The 24424-nt window shown below is 42.3% G+C and overlaps 1 protein-coding gene across 1 annotated transcript in view; it reads right to left on the bottom strand.

Moving 5' to 3' along the window:
- Positions 1-9120: 9120 nt before the first annotated feature.
- klf7b (Kruppel like factor 7b) overlaps positions 9121-24424 on the bottom strand; it is a 59257-nt gene continuing 43953 nt past the window's right edge. The window contains exons 3-4 of the mRNA XM_010736736.3: positions 15748-15871; positions 9121-9666 (exon numbers count right to left, since the gene is read on the bottom strand). Coding sequence (XP_010735038.1) covers positions 9615-9666; positions 15748-15871 — 176 coding nt within the window. The 3' untranslated portion in view covers positions 9121-9614. The remainder of the gene's footprint in view (positions 9667-15747; positions 15872-24424) is intronic.

The following is a 24424-nucleotide window of genomic DNA, read 5'->3' as shown; positions in this document are numbered from 1 at the left end:
ATGCCTCAGGTCAAGAAGACACCAGTGTTTGATTGTTAAATTAGAATATTTTAAGTCAAATTAATGTAGCACTCATATGTCATATGAGAGGACAAAATCCATAGTGCTGTGTGGAAATGAATTCCAAAGTGAGTGTGACAGACCTCACAGTACATCAGTCTCAAGTACCCCAAATGACATTTGTTTAGGCTAAAGTGACAAAGTTTCCAACAGCTGCAGCAGTCATGAAGTCAGGTGATGTTATTATAGAGCCACAAAGTCAAGTCATGACATGTATGGATAAACTTTACCACCAGAGACTGCTGTTTGTTTCCTCTTTTAATAACTCTCTTAATATATGTCTATTTAAAAAAAAAAAAAAAATCAGTCCATGAATGCTGGGCTTTTTGCTGTTGGAGTACGTTGGCTGCTATATCTTGTGTTATTGCACTTGGCTGTTGTCGAGTCGCTAGTTTTTGATCATAAGTAATATAATCATAACAAATACATGTGTACCGCTGTCTACAGTGCAAAAACTACCATTTAAAATGAAGTTATTCTAAATAACCGTTGATGGAATAAAATACAAGAGAGCCGTAATCAGATTCTACCATTTATTACACATATTACATTCTTAAATAAAAATGCTCCACTTAACAGTTCTTGCATAGATATCTTACAATACCAGTTTAGAAAAGAATTATGAAACAGACCAGTAACAAAAATAAATTTTCTTCTTCCTTAATAAAGAACATTACCATACTAACATCATATAATACAAATAATATTTTAAACACTTTGTACAGCAAAAAATCGTAAGTAAAACAAGAGAACTCAAGATAAAAAAAGAACAAAACTCAACAGAAGTGACGGTGACAGAGGAGAGGAAGGCGGTGTGGAGTGAAGGTTTATGGATCAAAGGTTGATATGAAGGGTATCAGAGTAACAGAGCCCCTGTAGGACAGGTGAGAGGTAAAAACACATCTGTTGTCTTCTCTTTTCACATGTCAACTCATCCCAGGAAATACATCGTTGTGATCTCTTAACAGTTATGATTTGAGTTTGTCGTGTACACACACTGGGTGATATAAAGGTGCTAAAATACAGTTTACGACACTGGATCGGTCACCTTTCTCAATATGTGACATGAGGATTGGTACCAAAGTCCTGTCTGTGGCTCCACCAGATTTTACCAGATTATGTCTGTGTTAATGCTCAATATTTCCCCAATGACATTTAACTTTAAATGTCATTGCTGGGGCCATATTTCCTGTTGATTATGACTACATGTTACTCACCAGATGCACTGCAGAGATTCCAGAAACGGGGTCTCCATTTAATATAGCTTTACACTGGCCTGGACAAGCAAAGATGATCATCATGCATCTTTCTAAAACTTCAAATTTAAACCCAAATTCCGTAAAACTTTTTTTTGGCACTTGAACCTGAAGGAAACATTTTACAGTTGTCTTGTGTCTTCCCTATCCTGTCCTAGATCTCTGCTGGAAAGCAGCTGGCTGTTGTCATAACCAATAAGAACGATGGGCAAAAGTATGAAAATAAGACCTACGCTGGGAGAAGTAACCACACATTTAAATTTTAAGTAAGAATTGATGTTGTTGAACAACAATATGATGGATTCTTTAGTTACATCTGGCTTGTATGGTTTGCAAGAACATTGTAGTAATTGTTACCTGTTGGAAAATCATTGTTCGTCTGAAAGTCAAATAAAGGGTTTGCAGTGTGCAGGGTGCATTTTTCTTTACTTGTAGCAGAGCGGGCAGATGGTTAGTTATCCAAACATGTCTGAATGTTTTCCAGACTTGTTGAGGATTGTAAAATTTGAAACAACACATTTTCCAAGATGAAGATCTGTGGTCCTGTGAGGGTTTGAGCATATCTTGTTTTGTTTGCGCGAGAATTAAAACCGGTTAACCAACAGCAAATGAATGCCAAATTCTATCACCACTTCTGATTTCCTTAGATACTGTACTGCACTGTTTGACAAAGCCATGAGACAAACAAACATTTTGGATACCAATCCTTTTGGCACAAACTGAGAGGGGGAATAAGTGGCCAAACTCCAAAAAGTTGTTCTTAAATTCTAAGTACTCTACAAGAATACATCAGGCATTAGGGTCTAACTAAGCAGATAAACTGACAGAGATAGAAGAGCACCTACAAGGGGTGGACTGAACTAAAACAAACTGTACCTGTTGAAGACACTGAGGTGGAAAGGTGGGAAAGTGATGTGCAGTTTCACCAAAGATCTGCATGGTGCACCCATAGCTCTTGTGAACACTTCCCAGTACAGTTGGATATGTGAAGACGATAAGCATGTTCTGCCCCAGATGGCTCTGACTGTTGTGGTTTTGGTGGAGAGGGTTCGGTGTAGGTGAGGTGAAATATACAGACACAAGGAGAGGGGTAAAGATCTGTGAATCTCTTATATACTGACACATCAAGCATGGACAAACACAGTAGTTACAGACAGACAGAGTCACACTGGGATGCCACTGATACCAAGAAAGTTTAACCGAGTCGTGGCATGACCGCACTTTTGTCGAGTACAACGTATTCCCCCCAGAATAACGGTGATGAAAAAGGCATTTCACTGGAGGTGTGAGTTGATATGTCACTCTAATCTAACACGACCTGTAGTCAATGTTTCTTGGTAGCATCCTGGACATGTGACAAATGTTAAGTGGATATTTGACAGAGTGCTCCAACAGACTATGCTAGCAGTGCGTGCACATGGAGAGTGCGATAGCTAAGTATGATCATGTAGTGCAATGTTTGCGAGAACTAAAGCAGATCTATAGAAACGCTGAAATGTCTGTCGTCATGTACAGTTAATTTCACACATACATACATCTGATCTTTTGCTAACAATGCAAGAATGCCAGTAAGAAAGCTGTCATAGTAATGAACGGTACTACAGTTTGCCTGGCACTGATCTCACACGACCATCCTTCAGGTGCACTTTGGAAAGAAAACCAAGTTTTTAGACAAACCATTCCCAGTTTGGACTAACATGCCATTGGGAAAGCAGCTAGTAGTAAATCCCAGAACTTCTGGAGTTCCTCTGATTTGATGTTTGGGAATGGTAAACCCATTCTGGTTGGTGATGTACCATTGCTTCCCACATTTCCAAAGACTCCAGCCCACCTATGACTTCAAAATATGACACTTAATGTTGCTATTTTCAGCGTGCTAAGAAGTTAACTTCAACTAAAGCTTCTTCACTCCTGCTTAAGCTGCTAGCGCCACTATACTGGGCACTCTATAAGACCATGAGAACATTACTTTACATTTGTGAATAACGAGTTCAGCTCCAGCTGACAGTAGACAAGAGACTGAGAATGTTATGAAGCGTGAACAGTCGGAACATACCGGTAATTAAGATTTAATGGGACGATCATGTAAGAAAAACAATCCCTCTCCTTCCACCTTCCATCCAATATTCCTTTTTTTTTTTTCTGCGTCTCTGCCTCTCCGCTCTTTTCCTCTACGTCTACTACATTCACAGCAGTTAACTTGCAAATATGCAAATCTTTGGGCAAAACGTGTAAAGTGTGCATTCAGCATTCCTGCAGCTGATAGTGCATGGACAACTGCTGTGGACAGAGAGGGAGAAATGGGGGTGAGGATGGAGGGATGGAAGGAAGGAAAACAAGAATGGCACTTGAACTGTGAAGGAAGAGGGAGGGTCGGGGCACACGCAGTGGATTAAATATCTGTAGGGAGTCTGCAGATAAACGGTAATTTATTTTTATCTGTAATGAGATAAAATGCAAGGGTTGATTTAATGATTTGGATATTCATGTGCGTAAATGACTTATTAAATCCTTTTAGTATCTCTGACGAATATCTCGCTGTCTCCTGGTATTCCTCCACATCAAATGTGCCCACAGGGTACGGTGCGCTGGAGTCGGTCCGGCTCAAGGTCCCTGTTGTTGCATTTTTCCCAGACCACTCAGTTTCCCTGTGACTCAGAGCTATCTCATTAGCAAAACTGCAACTGGAGAACAGGACCCAATAGTGCTAATGTTAATCAGAGCTGTGGGACGACAGCTAGCTGGCCTAGAGGAGCCTGAGAGACGACAGGAGACCTGGAGCTAAAACTGTGATGGAAAACTACTTCAACAGGCCAAAAGACATGAAATGTGAAACTGTGACTGAGATCTGTTGGATGTCGAGAGTGATTTTAATTAAACAGGAGAAGAACTGTGAGTTGTATTTGTTGCATGCAGGGCAGCACTTCAGTTCTGGAAATTTAGGCTCTAAAATGGCACATTAAAGCTTCGCTGTGGACACATTGTCTAATATGTTGTCCAAAAAAGACAAGAGAAATGTGCTGAAAGAATTTTAGAGTGAAATTAAGGCTCGTCATGTCCGTTGTTTTTTTTAATTTTCACCTAAAATGATTTTTAAAAGAAGCAGTTCAACTTCAGTCTGAAGTTGCAGTGCACGCCAAAGTTTGCTCCCTGTAACAAAAAGACACTGATGCGTAAATCCTCGTCATGTTAGCACAAAATGAGCGACGAGATCTTTGACCATCTTGACTTAAATGGTTAACTGCAGTGTTTGTGCTGCAAACGGTATACAAACAGATATTTTTATTACGCTGAAAACCTCCGCCGGGCATGTGACGTGACGCTTTGGTCCATTCTTCACATGACTTCAGACCCCACCAGACTTTGTTAACTTGCTCAGATTTGCTAATTTTTCCTGGTTTAAGTGCTCCTAAATAAACTTCTAAATATGTTTGCAGTTTGAAGCTTGCAGAGGGTGTTTTATTTTGAAAATCGACCAGGATTCTCTATGCTGGGGTGTTTTATTTTGAAAATCGACCAGGATTCTCTATGCTGTTTCCGTCAAAAACAGAACAGCCCAGAATACATGCCAGACCCGCTTCTGAAAGCGGGACCAGTGGGGTTTGAAACTTTAAAACACTGACCACGGAACACGGTGCATCCTTGCCCGGTGGAATTTGGCCTTTATTGTTTTTCTTGAACCCCCTTTATATAATCAGAACAAATAATTCTGAGATTATTGGGAAAAACTATAAGCTCTGCATCTCATCAAGCTCTGTGATTTATATAAATGAATGCATGAATGTATGAAGGGAAATGAAGGATCGAAACAAAAAAATCCAATAAACACATTGTCAGCCACTGCTCAGATTAAAAGCATTTTCCAAAAGCAAATGTATCAACCAACATTTGTCCCACATGGTCGCACACATGTTCAGCAGTTTAAAATCTGTTATCAACCACTTTGCTGAGTCACTGCTTCCCTCACGTGCCTAATTGGGACACACACACACACACACACACACACACACATGCACACACACACACGCATTCATGCCATCAAAAGCCTCACAAAAGTGCTACGATCCCCATCCCTCTATGATTGTACGTCCTGTATAGGAGGGGTCCTTCTACATCCCGTTGCATGTCTCAACATTTTGGCATGACTTTGTATCACCCAAGCTGAAGAAAACAACCATCAATACAGCTTTTGTAACAGAAAACTTAACGATGAAATGAAAATCAAAAGTGAAACACTGGATTCATCCCAAACGTGGGCTGCTTTATGTCGCGTTTAGCAGAAAGAGAGGGTTAGTAGAGAAAGCTGCCGCTGGATATAGAGGCCTCATATGGAGGCGGTCTCCCGCTGATCTCCCCTGACCGGAGAGACTCTGCCCGTGGCTAAAGGGCAGTTCCATGCTGGAGGTTTTTGGTATCGATTGTTCGAAGCTGCACCATAAACCCCCTCGAAGGGGAATGTTTTCACTGTTTCACCTAATGAAGGCTGGCAAGGCCAACTGACACAATGACTGGGCATGCTGGGATGTGAAATCCCTCGCTAGCTTCAGGAAACCCTGCACCCTCGCCCAGCCGCACCAGTCAGCAGCAGTGAGTGTTAGACTGTTTGCATGTGCTACGGGGCATATAGGTGGTGGTGGGCGGATGGAGCAGCGGTGTCAGTGTTGGTGTTGATGTTGGCGGTATCAGTAATCCTCTGATTGCGAGTTTTTTTTTTTTTTTTTTCCTTCTGCAAGCATTAAACAAAAGGGAGCGGATGCTGTGGATATGTGCTCACCCCAGTTTTTACCTCTCATATATCTTTTTTCACATTTTAGCGTTTAGCGATCACGTTCACAAATGAAAGTCACTGTTTTCATCAAACATCTCTTTGACAAGCAGCAGGTCATTTAAAGGTACAGTGTGTAGAATTTAACGGCAACTAGTGGTGAAGTTTCAGACTGCAACCAACTGAAAACACCTCTCTGTCTTGGTTCAAGCATGATGGAGGAACTACAGTGTCTGTGAGACTTGTGAAAAATTCAAAAGGTCCTATTTAGAGTCTGTGTTTGGTTTGTCCCTTCTGGGCTGCTGTAGTAACATAGTGGTTCAACATGGCAGACTCCGTGGAAGAGGACCTGCTCCCTCTGTAGATATAAAAGTCTCATAAACATAACAATTCTCATTTTCAGGTGATCATACACTAACGAAAACATAGTTATGAATATTATATTCTGTTTCTGTCAATAGATCCCCTTAAATGTTACACACTGGACCTTTAAAAAACTTAACTGTGTCTTTGAAGACATGCCCATAAAATGTCCTGTATGTACTGAACCCATAAGACTTTGGTATTAAAATGTATTTATTTTTATCTGTTGCTTATTAGTAAGTTTAAACTTGGGAATTTTCCTTCAATGTACAGTGACTGAACCTTTCACCTGTGGTGGAAATCATTTTCCAGGACATTTTAGTCAACCCAGAAGAAGTTCATTTTGCGCAAGACTAAAGATAGATTTAGTATAGATTTCTTCTAAACAAAGTTATGTTTACTTTCACTTTCAGAATGCATTGTGCATGTTTGAGGTCCAGGAAAATTAATCTCCTCCCTCATGACTCACTGACAAAGCCAAAATTAGAGCTATTTTATAGCCATCATTTTTGACACTGTTGACTTGCTGGCTAGCCAGCAGTTGTCTTGCCTTAAATGGCACATCGCTGCATGGTAACACGCTATGTTACTGCCTCTGTGGAGACGGGAATGGAATAATATGAACAAATTGTAAAAACTTTTTATAGTGGGGAATTTCACAGAAATTACTCTTTTTTCAAAACTTATTTGTCACTTCAAATATGCAGTCAGCCATTAATGCAGACATCACACATGAGAAGGAGCTCATGATCTCAATGACAGATTGCCTGATAACCTGATTTCTATGTCAAATAACTCATAATCTGATGGGATAATGCCGTATTTGTTTGGGCCAATGGGGGTTCATCCTGAGGACATTCAGGATTCAGGCGGGATTATCGACATGTTTTCAACAATGACCTGCTGCGATTGATTTTACTTCTATTCATTTCTGATGAAAACAGCAGCTCGTGCCATCGCTTGTAACCACGAATGTAACCAGCGAGTCTCTGAAGTCAAGAACGCTGATTAAATGAGAGGCACAAAGAGTGGCGAGGGATATGCGGGTGATTGTTGGAACTGAGAACAAGCTGATTTCTCACTTCAAAAGATTTGGAATCGTTTGTTACCTCCAGCCGAGAGCTAAGACACTCTTCTACTAAACAACAGTTGCTAAATTCCTACTGTGAAAAAAGATCTGGGAGCAGAACATATAATTCCAGGAAGAGTGTGCGTGCATGTATGTGTGTGTGTGTGTGTGTTTGTGTGTGTACATGAGCTGGTGTGTGTGTGTGTGTGTGTGTGTATGTGTGTGTTTGCAATAAAGCCTGCCATGCAGTGTTTTGTTTTCCAACTCTGTTCATTAGTTTAATAATTATTTTTCCTAAATCTTATTAGTCTTATCTCAAGAGGAGCCGTGAGCAAAGAAACTGTAGTGTAAGTCTGTGTGTGTGTGTGTGTGTGTGTGTGTGTGCTTGTTCTGTATACAATGTGTAAAGCGAGACAGAATTGTTTTTGTGTTGTATTTTTTTCAAGTCTTTTTTATGATTTTTTTTCTTTGTGTTCTTTTTTTCGCTGTAGAAAAAAAAGCACAGATAACATTGAAAAAAAGTCAGTGCAGTCAATGGATACGAAAACAGGCAAATTTGACCGGGCCGACGTGACCGTGTCTGTTCGACACCACCACCACGCGAAGGTCGGTTGGTGTCATGAGTCCCACGTAAGTTAACCGGAAAGCAGCTCTTCTTCAGCCTCCGTTCTTGCCCTGCAGTGCTGCCAGGGTAGATGGGATCTAAGAGTCTGTGAAGAGGCTCCAGGATGACTTTTCAGAATCAACAAAAAGCTAAATAATAAGGAAAAAAAACAGGTTTTCAGTTCTCAGCGAGTCCTCCGCCTGACTCCGCTAGAGTGTGAGACCACGGAGGGTCATGCAGGGGTTTTGTTTTCCAGCTGGAGTGAATAGCAGGGCAGAAAGAGCAGCGCAACACAAAAAACCAAGACCTCTGTGCTCTCTGCTTTTATTCTGGTCCAAAAGAAGAACACAAATCCCTTTTGTGAGAGTTGGTGTGATTCTGTTTGTTGTTCATCCACTGGTTGCTTACAGACTGCAGAAGCACAGCCGGGTGCACATGGGGATTAAAAAGACCGACAACGCTCTCCTTCTCGTCCCACACATTCTGCTGAAGTCATCTCAGATTTTCAGTTATCCCCCCCCCCCATCAAAACACAATTCAGTGAGTTTTAAGACATTTTCTCCAAGAGAGAAAAGAACAAAGTGTCATTCTTTGTAATAACAACATTAAGAAGAATTATCGTCCTCTAAGTAGAAAAAAATCGAAGAAAGTGTCGCTGCGCATTTCTGTCAGGTGGCCTGCGGAGGCGGCAGGCGTCTCAGTGAAGGTGAGAGATGCAAAACACCCACTGGAGGAGAGCCAGAGATCTGCAGAAGCACCTTGCTGACCTGCTGACCAAGGTCCCAACGTCCGAACCCTGGCTTCGATTGTCAGCTATGCTAGAAGTGGATCCATGCGGTCTCTCTCCTGCAGATTTGGCATAGTTGTTTTCTTCACATAGGTTTACTGAAGCTGACTGCGGCAGATGATGGTTTCTTATGTTCCGTATATGAGAAAAACACAAAGAAAAAAGTTGAGTATTTGATTTCAAAAGCCGGTAAAGCACTAAGAACGGACTATATGAATATTTAAAGTCTCCTTACTGAACTGTCTCCTCACCCAAAGTGACTTTATGGTTTAAACACACTGAATACAGAGAAAGAAAAAAAAGCTTTCATCAAGCAAGTAAAGTATACGTTGGTTTGGCAGTGTCCAAGACCCCAGAGCCGCGTGAGAGCAGCCGGGGTTCACCGGGATGATGCATTCAAAGACGGGTGTTCACTTTTGCAGGTGTGTGAATGTGTAATTTTAAAGAAAAACAACAATCTAGCTACTCCTCGTTTCTTCCTCCAGTCCCCCTTAGTCACGGCCCGCTCAGATGGAGGCGCATGATCTGCAGGCGTCACGGCCGCTGACTGGTTTATAGACGAGGTGAACGAGACGGGTGGTTGGTAGCTCGACTGCCTATCTCTCCTCCTCCTCCTTCTCCTCCTCCTCTCCCTCCTCCTCCTCCTCTTCTTCCTCCTTACTCCTCTTCCTCCTCTTGCTTCTCCCCCTCTCCTGCTCCTTCCTCCTCCCTCAGATGTGCCTCTTCATGTGCAGGGCCAGGTGGTCCGACCGAGAGAAACACCTGCAGAGAGATCGGAGAAACTATGTCAGAAATATCCCAAATTACATCGCAAACATGAACGTGAAATGTGTACGACGAAACGCAGGAAATGAGAGGTTAATGCTTAGAATCTGCATCGGTGCAGCAGCGAAGAAAAAAACAGGACACAGGAGACATTTAATGAAGAATACAAAAAGACTGTAGCTGATCAATGCCACTGGCTGTGTGTAATAGCTGTGAATGGGCCACATTCCCAGGCCCCCTGAAATACCCACTGGCTCTGTTTATTTCTTGGGAACTCTCCATAATCTCAGGCCCCTTGAACTTCCCACCGGCAGTGTGTATTTGCTGGAAGTTCTCCACACTTCCAGGCTCCCACACTGCAAACGGGCTCTGTGTGTTGACTAGGAATTCTTCTTCTTCCAGCATGTGCTCTGTTTTAGTTTGATGCTGTATTTCTTTAAGGTGTTGAAAACTCTAGTAGTTTGCTGAATTCTGTTTGCAGTAAGTGACCTGTGATGCCAATAGCAAGTGTTAGCTATTTAAGATAACTACCCTCTGATGACATCTCAGATAATAGATCAGTTTGATGACTTACATTGGTGCAAGGCGAAGAGAGCTGCTCATTCTCATTCTGCTCATACCAAAAATAACCTAAATATTAATGGTGCCATCACCAGTGATGCCAAGATGGTTTTATATTTCTGCAGTCACTTCTATAGGATGGAAAAATGTGGTGCTTGGTTTCTCCAGAAATCCAAAAATCCAAGAAAAGACATTTTTTGTTCATAATAATGATAAGTGATGAGCATTTTTTCATGAATTCTTTTTCATAAAAACATTTTGTATTTGTTATTATAACATTTTCTTATAATGTAATATATCTATTTGTGTACTAACTCTTTTATACATAATGTATTGTACTTTGTTGTTTTAGAAAAACTCATGTTTGTTGAAGATACCGATCAATGTCTAACAAATACTGAACAGTACACTTGTCTTGCCAGTGGAACACAATGGATGAAGTGTGACATGTTGACTTCAGCTTCTAAGACCTGATTCAGACCAAACCCAGAAGCAAGTTTTTCAATTAATTTGAATAGTCCATTTTCTCTGTAGTGGTTTCTCTAACAAAAAAATAAATAAAATAAAAGCAGTGACCTTACCGCTCAAATCTCCACAGTCAGCCTGAAAACTCTAAACTCTGATACTCTACCGGTTGTGTTCTGGCTTTGGTTATTTCATAAACCAGCTTCTAAATCTGAGTTTGACGCACAATTTATGCTGCGAAATAGAGACACCTAAGAAGTTTCCTTTGGTTTGTGTCAATGGCTTCAGAGAGGGAGAGAGAGAGAAGTTGTTTAGCAACATAGACAATAAATGAGAGCGAGGGAGCGCCGGTATCGAGACAGCTGGTGAAATAAAGAAATAAACGTTATTTTCTGATTGTTTGATATCAGTTACGTTCAGCACAAATAAACAGATCCCCAACACCATGCACTGCTGCACAGCCCTGCAGTGATTTAGCCACAATGCCTGATTTGGTCTGAATACAGACTAATGTTGACTTAACTAGTGTGACTCCACCTCACCTGCCTTAGTATGTGCTGGGGGTGTGGGTGGTGGTACTGATAGAACTCTAACAAGTGATAATATATCAAAATCCAATATATACGTCCCTCAAAAGTAGTTTCCATGACTGCCATAGATGTTTCTACAGAGTGTTATGTCAAGTCAGACAGGGAGATTAGTCGCAGCTTAACACACACATGTAGTAATGTAGAGCTTCAACCACTTCACTTTAAATGTACGGTACATTTCGGTAGTCTTACTTCAGTGGCACACCAGTGAAGCCCGGACTTTAAGCTCAGTGATTTCCTAAATACGACTTAAACACGACCATGAATCACAGCTGGACCTCTGCAGTCAGTCCTCGAGCTCCGAGTAGAATACTATTGTAGAAACGAATTAGATATGCATCGTGAACATGGACACTAATGCACACGGGCTGGCAGTACTTTGTGATGGCGGGTCATTGAACTCAGCAGTGACTGCACCTGGTATGAGAGAGACATAAAACCAGGCACTGGCGATGTGTGATTTATGAATCTTAATGTCACAAGCATTTTCGTTTTATGACACCGTCGTGAGGACACTAAAGCTGAACATCCAACAATCAAATGAATCACAAACGATACGACTAGAGGAGGCAAAACAAAATGTGGGTGAGAATAAAATGAGAAATTAAAAATTCAATTTGCCAGAGGCCTTATTCATTATTAATTAGCCAAGGCTAGTCTATGCGTGTATGTGTGTATGTGTGTGTGTGTGTGGGCATGTTGTTGTTCTGTCCAGATAGAGGAAGACAGAGCTGAGCCCTTAAAAGCACAATAGAAACTTTGTCATCTCTTCGACTTCGATCTTTATTGTCAGACCGCAGATCCTGCAGGAAACCTCAAAGTACGCTAAGAGTGAGACAAAGTGTGGTGAAAGCAGATGAAAACTTGAGCAGCTTCAAGCTAAAACTCTGATCAGCCGCCTGCAAAGGTGTAAAATTCAAAGTGGCGCAGCACGTGAAGAAGTGCCGACGCGCTGTGGATGTGTTGATGTTCTGACGTCAGCAGCCGAGCGTGTCTTTCCGGCTGTTTCAGTGCGAACACAAAGTGTGGACAGAGCCCGGTTTGACTTCATTCACAGCTTTCCAGATTTCAATGCATGACTGTGAACACGGTGTCAGCGTACAGTTGAACTTTGCTCCTTTCTCTGTGGTCTAGTGTTTCCCCCTCAACCTTTAGCCGGCCATGTGGTACCTACTGTACACCTCCACCAATCTGAGTGTGTGTGTGTGTGGAGAGCGGAGGGGGTGACTGGACAGATGGCCATGCCAGTTACTGTGTCACTGTTTGGGGGTGTGGAGCAGCCAGACCAGCTGGTAACACCCCAAGCTCCCCCACCAACACCACCACCACCACCAGCACACCCCTCCCTCCCATCATCCTCTACTCCTCCTCCAAACTCTCCCTTCTCCTCCTTATTTCTTTTTTGTCCTCCTCCTCCTCCTCCCAGCAGCTCCATGGAAACATCAGGGGGTCCCCGCTTGATTAGGCAGGATTAATGACAGACTGCGGTGTGTGTGCGGGTGAGTGTGTGTGTGTGTGTGTGTGTGTGTTTCCCCAGGAGAAACTGTGTCAGATTGAACATTCTAGCTAATGTTAACCTCTCCATGGCTGCCACTTTTTGCCATTCTCATGGTAATATTTGGGAGGGCTCCTCCCACCACAGATGTGTGAGTGGACTACAGTAAGAGCTGAGACGAATCCTGGTTATGTTAAGCGCGTTTCCATCCGCTTTGTAATCTGAGCATCAAAAAGACGGGACGGGAAATACTGGAAGTATGAAAACAAGATGAAATCAGATTGGTGCTCTGCGCTTTGAGGACGCAGCATCGCCTCTGTGTACCGCCCGTCTACCATCCGCACACCACAGGCTGCTGCTTCCACCTCCTCTCATCTCATTATGCAGCTAAATAGAGCAGGCTGTGGCTTTAAATAGGACCACAATATGAGCGTGATTAATATAGAAAGTTTTTCTAACTCGTAGCATAAATTTTGTTTATTGTTTTGGACCGGACAAACTCTGAAGATGAGGCTGCTCCAAGGGCGCTTCTCTTCATCGATCTGTTTGTTCAAGAGGTTTATAATTCAGGGAATACCTGTAGCACTAGCCTCTGAGAGCCCTGCACATTCACGAGAGAGGCAGACGCCTTTGTTCTATTTGTCGCATTGGAAAACAAAATTCTGGACAAATTGGCACAAGATGAAACGTCAAGGGATCGAGTGTCTGCAGCAAATTTCACAGCAATCCATCCAATATGTCAGGCTGGAGTATAAAGGTGGACCAACAGGCCACAGAGTCACCCTAGAGTGGGTAAAAACTCAAAACCTTAGAGTCGAAAATAAAGCTTCTTGGCTGTGGTAGTAAACTTGGAGTATTAATGAAGGCAGCTAACAGATAAAGCCTAATCCTAAAATAGTTTGTACGCAACATTAATATCAGTCAGCCAAATATCGTCCTCGGCTCTGAATACTTCATTACCCATCAGCCACGGTAGCTGTTGCTATAGCGCAAAATGCCCGATCGGAGCTGTAACAAATTCTGTAACAAATTTGGCTTCAGATCAGTAGCAACAGAATTTACGCTCTCTTCTTTTCCTAAAAAGCCTCTTGGGAGTTGTAGTTTACTTCTCTTTGCACATGTTTGCAGTGACAATTCAATCAGGAGTGCTTCAAGCCTTCAAGAGCTGAAAATGATCAGGACAGTCACCTCAGGAGCACTGGACGCCTAAAATAACTTCAACACGGTCTTTGTGTTCTGTATGTGTGTGTGTGTTGTGTCTCTGTGTAATGTGTGTGTGTGTGTGTGTGTGTGTGATGCATGTGTGTTTGCCAAAAAGGAGCTAATACAGTCCCAGCTCTCAGCCAGGATTAGAAGCTTCCAGCAGGTTTCTGGAGGGTTTTATGTCTAAAATCCAAACTAGAGGGAACCCACAACAGCCAATTACACTGTCTCTGGGGCAAAGTGTGTGTGTGTGTGTGTGTGTGTGTGTGTGTGTGTGTGTGTGTGTGTGTGTATGTTGTTCAGAAAGGCAGTGCAGGCGCACACACATACAGAGAGAGTGTATGTTAAAGTGGAGCTGGCATCTGGTGCCACTCAATTAGCTGCGACCAGTCTGCCAATAGCCAGAATCCATTTAACTGCCAGCACAGGGCATGAGCAAGCACACACACACACACACAAGCACAGAAACAAACGAGCACACACACCCACACACACACACACACACACACACAAACACAACCACATACTCTACCTTGAGGACCAAACATCAAACAGAGATGATGTAAATGGTTGCATTTAAACGCCGCTTGTATCCAAAACACTTTACAAATTTTGCGTTTTCTTCCAGACATTCACACACTGATGGCAGCTACAGCTAAAAGTACATGGAGGTGGGTAATAAACCTCCATCCCTGTGATCAGTGAACAGCATGCTCTACTTATTGAGTGTCGGACATGAGCCCCTGAAAAATTTAACTGAACTCATCTTAGATGTGTTCCTCAGGCTGTATTCTGATCATATGGGGTGAATCACTTCAGGGTTAGGTGTGTGTTTATTTGTGCTGAACGTAACCGCCATGAAACAATCTGGACTTTTCATTTCTCGGATTAACTGGCTTTATCGAGGCTGCGCTCGCTCACTCCCATTCGCTGTCTATGTCGCTCAACCACTGCTCGCTCTCTCAGTCTCAAAGGAAACTTCTTGGTGTATTTTGCAGCACAGACTGTGAGTCAGACTCAGATTTAGAAGCTGGTACATGACATAAACAAAGCCAGAACACAACAAGGTAGAGTTTAGAGCTTAGTCCATGAATCCACCTGGATAGTCTCAGTTTCTGTGAGGACTGTGGAGGTTTGACTGATGGACCGACTGCCGGCCCACACCGCCTAACCCTACCACCATTAAAATGAATAGAAAAACTGGCCTTAGGACACAACTTCATTTCAGATAAAACATCCCTTGTCATCAAACTGATGACCCTAGATGCTACAATCTTGAACCTTCATCATCCAGAAGTCCCAAGAAGAACTCACCTGAACTGTAGTTCCCAGCTTTGTACACTTTCTTGACTGACTTCTAGCTAACTACAATGTATACGACTCAACAGGCCAACAGCAGAGCTGGCAATGATGAGGGCAACAATGTGTAAATGAAACAAATGGATAGATGTTCTGCACTGCAGACAGTCTGAACCATCACAGCAGAAACAAAGCACAGGTGTTACTAATAACAGTAATGATGGCTCTGTTCCATTCAGGTGTCCCAGCAGGCCACGTCATAATGTAATCAGCCATCATTGTACTCTTCACACCTGTGTTCTTCCTGCTGTGACGTGACAATAACAAAACATTCACTTCATCTCGGCCGTAATCTTGACAAAAACCTGTCCGGGAATATGATACATAACTTGACAAAGTGTTTTTTTGTTTTTTTATTTTGAGGCATCAGCGTCCTGCAAATGTTTACAGTCACTGTGTGTTTACCTGTCGCAGTGGTTGCACTTGAATGGCTTCGCTCCGGTGTGTTTGCGGTAGTGTCGCGTCAGCTCGTCGCTGCGGGCAAAACGCCATTCGCAGCCTTCCCATGAGCACTTATAGGGCTTCTCACCTGAGAGAGAGAGAGGGAGAGAGAGAGAGAAAGAGAGGAGGTGTCACATTTTATTATAATTTTTACATCCAATTTCACACGTCTAAACTACAGCTGTTCACTAATATACAGGTTACCACCCCTGGCTTCTTCCAAACCCAGACAGACAGACTGACTGACATGCACACGCACACACACATGAGCACACACAGCCCAGGGGCCAGGCAGGCAGACCAGTTTAAACACAACAGCCATTTCAATGAGCCAATACACTCAATTAGCTGTAAATGAAGTCTTTCAGCGGTGAGGCGTGTTAATTCATAATCCCAAATTCACCCTGAAATGAATCTCGTTTTGTGTCTTCTATCACCCCATCTCAGCCCCCGCCCGCACACACACACACACGAACACACACACACCCTGAGGTGGTGGGATCTGAAATGTAAATGAAGTTTCATCCCCCACTTCACCAGATGGGAGAAGAGATGGTCTATTGTTCTCAGCCTGTAGTTATCTCTCCATGATAGAAAGCCTTCCAGCTGTGTGTGCGTGCATGTGTGTGTGTGTATGTCTTTTGGCCAGAGGTGTGTGTGTGTGTGTGTGTGTGTGTGTGTGTGTGTGTGTGTGTGTGCAGGAGCAGACTGTCTTCAGATGGGACGTGATGATGTCTGCCTGTGTAAACGCCTACATGAGAGTGTGTTTCTCTCTGTGGGCACGAGCGTGTAAAATCACAGACCACCATAAAAAGTCAGAAAGTAACACTACAAGTGAAAAGAATGCTGTTGAATATGTCAACATTTGGGATTTTGGCTACTTGAATGAATAAAGTTACCAGATCTATAACAGAAACAACAAACAAGCAAATATTTGGATTATATATGACACAGGAATAAAATGTTTTTCATGCACTTCGGTGCTCAGACTCAGCTCGTCATCCTTCAATTCAACCTCCTGCTGCTGAGTCTTTCACAGGAAACACTAAAAGTTTGGTAGTAGGTCGGTGCCTTTCATTCCATTTTGGATGTCACTTTGTTCATTTTGGTTCAAACACCTGAAGGAGCGGGAGTGGTTCCAGGTTATAACAGGGGAATACGTTGTATTGCTTCAGGTACCAGTGAGGAGACGCTTCTCACAGAGATTCACGATCACACCAGACAAACTTTCAAAGTTGCGACAGCAGCAACTATTTTATCCTCCGTCCTGACAAGTAAAGTAGGATGACACTGTTTCTTTTACAGTCGGTCACTGGTTCTCAAACTGTGGTACGTGTAACTCTGGTGGTACACAACCTGTAGTGGCATTGAGAGGAATCCCTGAAATGTATATTTTTAATTAAATTAATACATTTAAAAACATATTATTCCATCAAAATACTACAACATTTGGAATGGAAATAAGTAATAATAATGACATTGATGAGGTAATGATGAGCTTACTGGAATATAATTTAAAATAAGTAACTCTGCTACTATGCTAGTGCTACATAGTCGCATTCATTTATTATTAGGCTGAAATGTAGCTAAGCTAAGTAGATTAGTGTTTGAGTTAGTGAAGTGTTCCTTAGTAAAGCTGTCTAGCTAGCAAATTTAGTCACCCTGCTTGCTGTTTGGAAGAGGCCAGCTAACTTTTTACTTTTGAGCTCGTGTTTGCAGGATGATGTTTTTCTTTGCGAAAACGTTGAACCTAGTTTGTCATTTTTACGGACATACGTGCATTTTTTCTCTGAGTCAGGACTCCCATTGTCTCATTACATGACTGTTATATAAATCAATTTAATTTCAGTGTTTCAAATATTGCTAAAAAGGAAACACATTAAAATCATTCTCACTGCATACAGAAAACTGCAGACCCCTAATGTGTGTGTGGTGTGTGTGTGTGTGTGTGTGTGTGTGTGTGTGTGTGTGTGTGCATGTGTGTGTGTGTGTGTGTGTGTGTGCATGTGTGTGTGAACTGGGGGGTGGTAACTATAATTGGGGTCTTAATGACTCCTAATGGGGAGTAATACAGCAGCTTACAGTCAGTTAACCAGATGTCCCAGCAGCCCCTCCACTCCCGTCACAGAACACACCAATCTTCTTAAGGAGACCAACAGCAATCCAAAACAAAGTGGAACTAATGTGCAAACTGAAGCACTTTACAATATGGTGGGGACATAATTGGATGCAATAGAAAAAGATGTGGCCAAAAAATTCTGACAGTGAAAGCAATATTATGAAGTATAACCTGGCTCCAGACCCACATTTCTTTTCTTTTTTTTACAGTAATTTAAACAGCTCTGGTGGTGTGTTCACTGATGTCTCTTTCCCCAGCTGGAAAAACAACCGGTGCCAGAGCCAGAATAAAAACGACAAACTTGGATAAGCTAAAGAAAAACATTAACTGCTCTCATTAACCATCATATCTTAAACAGCTTTGAGTACCCCACTAGAACTCTGCACTCTCAGAATGTAGGGTTCCTTCTGGTTCCTTTAGTCCCCAAAAGTAGATCTGGAGCCAGAGTCGTCTTAAGACGTTTCTTTTTGATAGAGCTTATAGTTAAGACTGGCTCAGGTGAGTCCTGAATGATCCCTTAGTTATACAGCCATAGGACTCAACTTCCCATGATGCACTGACCTCTTCTCGTCTTCACTCTCTCACATGCCCCATCAATGCATGTCACTGACTTCACTAAAGATAGCTTCCTTGTCTAACAGGTTCTCATGGATCGTGGCTACACCTAGATCAAGGACTGTGGTTGCACCCGTTGCTGTGGTCCTGCTTGATGCCCAGTATAAATACTTATAATATCATTATCATTATTACTACTATTAGTCATATCTACATTAAAATGTATAATTAGCATCATTATTATTGCTTCTGTGCATCTTTGTCTTTCTCTAAACTCAACCGGTTGCGGCAGATGTTCATCCACCATGAGTCAGGTTCTGTTCAAGTTTTCTGCCTCTTAAAGAAAGTTTTTCTTTCCCACTGTCAGTAAATACTTGCCCAAAGTTGAAATTGTGGGGTCTCTGTGAATAGAATGGTCTACACCTGCTCTATATGGAAAATATCCTGAGTGTCACTTGCCTGTGATTTGAAATTAAGAGCTCTTTCCTAACCTAACCCTAACCTTAACCCCCAACCCTGACAATAATCCTGACCTGAATTAAAAGGAGTAAGTGTAGTGACTGCTGCTTTTTAAACAATCTTGTTACACATTCCTGGAATCTTTCTAGTGCAGCATTTGATGGAAACACACACTTATATTTTGAAAAATTAAGATTTTAACTTTAAGTCACCATCTTGAATCATTATGGCAGAGGAGTGTAGAAATCACACCTTCACATGGACTAATATCTGAGAGCAGAGCAGCTCCGAGAGCAAGGTGATGCAACGACAAGTAAAAGATGATGTGCTACAGGAACATCCAACTGTGAATGATACCCCTTTATCCCCCCCACCCCCCCCAGTTCCTGTGTCTCTTTGATCGGAGTCGTCTTTCATCCACAGACACAACGTGACTACAAGGTGACGCAGTTGTTCTCATACTACACAAATTCCCCATCACAAGCGTGTGCTCTCCTGGGTTTGCATATTCAAATTCTCCCAGTCAAATCTCATGCAGTCGGTTGCTGATTTCCACAACAGGGATTTGGTTTTTGTTGCTGCTGTGCAGTTTTGCAGATGAAACCTTCCTCTGCTACCTCGTCTAAAGTTTGAGATTTGTTAGGGGACAAGACCGGAGTTTGAGTATTCTCTCTGTTGTAATTAATTGGGTTTTGTCATCAAAGGTTACTTCGATTGGTCTTTTTGAAACGCTAAAACACATTTTTTTCTACAATAACTGAACACATTTCCTGTGTCTTATAGAAGGGACGTACATTTCAGTCTGTGTCCAGGTGCTAACTGCCTTGATGAAAATTTTTAAGGCTGGCAGCTCAAGGCTGCATCACCCACTACTAGCACAACACACCTGGAACTCAAACAGACCTTGACATGGCAGAAGAATATGTGAAATAAAAAACGACATATCTCTGGTTCTGCTGCATCCACATCAATACTTTTTTTAAAAACTGTCTGTTAAAAATCTGACAGTGTTTTAGAAGTGCAAGGCCAAATCTGTGGAATGCTTTTAGACACTGGCATGCTGTCAAAGCCTAATGGGTTTTTTACAAAGGGTTCTGAGCTTGACTACCAATTAGGGACATGAGCTGCAGTAATGAAGGCTTTGTATCAGCTCATCATAATGCAGGAGGAAATGTTGACACATATGACGGTTTGCGTGATGTGAAGTCACATGAGATCTCTCTGCATGGCAGCTGTGCGTTCAGGGAGTCCTACTCTGTCCTTTTGACAGGAACCAAGTGGGGCGGTTTAGACACCGAGTGAGGCTGGAAGGAAAAGCTTGGTGGAGATTCTGGGGTACAAACTGGAGAGACTTTATCTACCAGTATGTGGCTGAATGAAGTCACTTTGGATTTGCTGGGTAACTCTGGACGACTTTCAACTTGTGAGAGCAGACAGGAGAGCAAAGACCGATTTATTATCCACCTTGTATATTGTGAGCCGCTGTAACAAGTCAATTTCCCGGTGTGGGAAATCTTATCTTATAAAATATAATAAGAAATAATAAATTTACTATTATTATTAATAATAATAATAATAATAACTATCCACTGATAGCCACTGATTCTCTATTTAATGTTTCTAATTCACCTCATATGTTACATGTGTTTTGTTCAAACAGAGGTAAGTTCCATGTACCACACTTTGAAGGTACAACAAGAAGTTTTCATTTTCACCAAAGCTCACAATTCTTTGGTGCAGCTGTGAAAATGTCACCCTATACAACAGATTATTTGAGGTTGTGTAAAGCGGCAGAAATCCTCCATGTTGAAGCTGTAGTATCTGTAAGTGTGAATCCTCCTACACGCCTCAGAGTCCCTCTCACTCTGGACTCAATACCGAACCAATATTTTCAACATACAATAGCAAACCACTTGGCAGCTTATCCTGTTGGAGAAATGATACACTCTCAACCTGCATGTGTGTACGCGCGCGTGTGTGTGTGTGTGTGTGTGTGTGATATGGGGTATGAGTGGGGGCCGCAGGTGCCAGACAGGCGGCCGTTTCACACCCGTCTTCTGTAATTGGCCAGAGCACCTCATCTTCCTTTAGTATAGGACCCCCCTCAAACACACACACACACACACACACACACACACACACACACACACACATACACACAGACTGTTGGAGGAATGAAGCAAGGCCAGCTTGGGCCTGACGCCACAGCAACCATGACGCCAGCCAATTATAGCACGGCAAGGCAAGGATGCGTGATAAAGTCACCTAGCAACTGAGAGAAAAAAGAGGGGGGGCAGTGTGGGGGTGAGAGTGAGAGAGAGAGAGAGAGAGAGAGAGAGAGATTAACAGGCATGGACAATCAAACAGCCACCAACCAATTATGGAAGAGTGTGATGCAGTTGCTTGGCAACCCAAACTGAATGAGCAAGTGAGAGAGAGAGAGAGCGAGGGAGCAGGGTGGAGGTTGGACTCAGTGGGTGTAGAGGTGGTTTTCTATGTGTGTGTGGAGGTCTGGGGTTACAGCAGGGTTTTTCCTGAATCCACATGAGGCTGTGGCAGTACCTACTGAGGGTGGGGGTGGGGCGGGGGGTTGAGGTCTCGGAAAGTCAGACATGCCGGTGGTTTACAACCATCAACTACATATCACATAATGATACTTCATATCACAGCCGGACATTTTGTGTTACATATTGTTTGATTCTTAGTGAATTTTATAGGCATCTTTGGCTTCAGGTATATAAATCATCTCAGTGAACCTGAAGCTGGAAATTCTTTTTTGACTTGACAAAAGATTTCTGTTTGCAAACATTAAATGTCAGGGTGCATTTAAATGTCACCCAACGCTGTGAACTGTCAGAGGTTTCACTGCTGTTTGAAAATGTTGACAAGCTAAAGGTCTAAAATCAGTTTGTGTGAAGGCGGTTTATATCTGGAGGTGAGGTCGACTGTGGGGTTCAGAGAATGTTACTCCAGTCGAGTTCAGACATTTGCTCTTTATGTTCCCCTTGCTGTTTTATTATTTCATTTAAGATACTAAAACTGTTTAGAAAAATGTCTTTTACATAAAATGAGAATGAAACAGATTGTATTGTATGTACATCCAAATACTGGAACAAATACGTTTTGTAATAGTATACAATTACAATTCAATCAGCCCAGAAGGTCATGTTACCCTGCTACCTGTAGCAGCCTAAATTTAATTCAAATCACTAATGCTGACTACAAAGCAGTCTCTGGTTCTGCACCCACCTACTTGAATGTCCTCATACAGACATATGTGACCTCCTCTAATGAACAACGCCTGGCTCTGCCACCCGTACAAACTTTTCTCATCTGTTGTTCCCCGTTGGTGGAACGTCCTACCAGTTCCTACCAGATCAGGGGCGTTTCTCTCTACCTTCAAAAACCTCCTGAAGACCTCCAGCTCTTCAGAGAGGACCTCCTCTCCAACACTACCAACAACTGGACATGATAAATCTATCCTCCTCTACAACTAATACAGCACTTATTGCTGCACTAACATGTCCTTGTAACACTGTACCTTGAGTGTGAGTCACTTTGGATAAATGTATGAGCTAAATAACTACATGTAATGTTTAAAAAGGTGCCTGCACACTGAGTTGATTTACCCCCTCAAAAATGTAATTAAGTACAGTTAAGACACTCTCACATTCTTTCCAAAATGCTGCTCATCTATTCTGCTCTCTCAGATGCCAAGGATGCAGTTAAGTGCGTTGTTTTGGAACACTGCTTGAATAACAAAGAGAATACAGTTATTAGCCATCCACAGTTTTTTTTTAGAGATCTGACTAAATCCAAGAAAAACAACAAACGAAAAACCAGCAAAGCCTGGCTCCGACTCTGACTGGGTGCTTTAGAGATTTATTGACTCTAAATTTGTACATGTATTAATGTTACAACTCAACCCTAATTGGACATTTTCATGTAAGAAAATCAACCTGACTTCACGTCATAGCTGCACTCCACAGATATTGGAAATAAAGAGAATATTATAACCAACATTATCTGGAATTGCAGGACACAATCCTGATAGAACTGACTGTAATGATGTTTATAATGACCTCCGGTGTGCACTATGTGACAGTAAGTGTATTGATGCTGTGAAGGCTCTATGCAGTTGCTCCTCCCTGTAGCCTCTGCTATGTTATAATCCATCCCGACATGTATGTTCAATGATTTATGGTCATAATAACCTAAAAAGAGGATTAAGCTAATTAAACCACAGTGCTGCGCTTGTAGTGAACACATCGGGAGGGAATACTCCGCCCCCACATTATACCACACACACACACACACACACACACACACACACACACACACACGCAGGGAAGTGGGGAAGCTGCAGTCTCTTCAGGGTATCTTTTTTTTTCAGGCAATGATTTTTAAAGCTCATCGTTGGTTAGCATGACTCGACTGTAAAAAGATTGAAGATACTGCAGCTCGTGGCCATGCAAGCAGAAAAGCTACCTGCTCCATTCAAGCAACAATAAATCTACAGCTGTGGGCTCCCCCGGCTGTGCTAGGTGCTGCCCTGGAATGTAATGCTACTAAAAGCCGTGTGATGGTCACCGGGATCACATAAGCCTGTAACACGCTGGATTAATGATGCCAGTGTTAATACAGTGGATGTCCGCTGGCAGTGTACTGTGATCCTGGTGGAAACTGCTAACAGTGGATGATAACTACTGGAGGGTATGAACCACTCCAGCTACTGTAAATGATGCTGTGGTTGAAGCTAAAGTTGAATAATGATAGCTGCAGGTGGTAGCTGTCTGCACAGGCCTCATGCTGCAGATAAGTGATGGATTCAGCCTCAGTTACTCGGGCTGAGATGTCCAATCCAGAAGACTTGAGACCAGATGTGTGGATGTCTAAGAATGTACAAATCTCTGTTACACTGATTCAGGTCACTTTAAAAGTACAAAAGTAGCTCTAAGCAACAATTAACACAAACTCCAGTGCTTTGTTGGTAGTCTTTGGTCACCACCTTTAAACACAACCTATACAACAAGTAGTTTTGATGTTGATGACATCGTACTTATCATTAAAAATAATATTCTACTATTTTATGGAGCTGTTAGACCACCTCGTTAAAACAGGTGTGTAGTTCGTTTGTGTGCAGCACGTCAAACAGTTCAGTGAGCGCAGAGAAAATGTTGACTAAAGGTCGACTAATATGGACCGAAGAGGAATACTTATTTCGATAAAAACATGTTAATTTTGGAAATGATTACCTGGACCTTACATCAAACTCATTTTGACTTTTGGACTTCACAATGAAATGTTTGGATTATCCTCCATCAGCTGTGCAGCGAGTTGCAAATACAGAGCTATTAACTAAAAGATAAATGTGATAATAATGGACTTGAGCTAAATCTGTCCCACCTACCTAACTCATTACAGGTAATCCAGGGCCATGTTATCAGGCAACTGCCTTGGCCAAACAAGGATGTGGTCATTATTTTTCGGCAGGAGGGATGTTTTGGT

This window comes from Larimichthys crocea, chromosome I, assembly GCF_000972845.2.
Source record: "Larimichthys crocea isolate SSNF chromosome I, L_crocea_2.0, whole genome shotgun sequence".
Taxonomy (NCBI): domain Eukaryota; kingdom Metazoa; phylum Chordata; class Actinopteri; family Sciaenidae; genus Larimichthys; species Larimichthys crocea.
The sequence above is the reverse complement of the archived record's forward strand: the minus strand, read 5'-3'. Positions and strand labels throughout refer to the sequence as shown.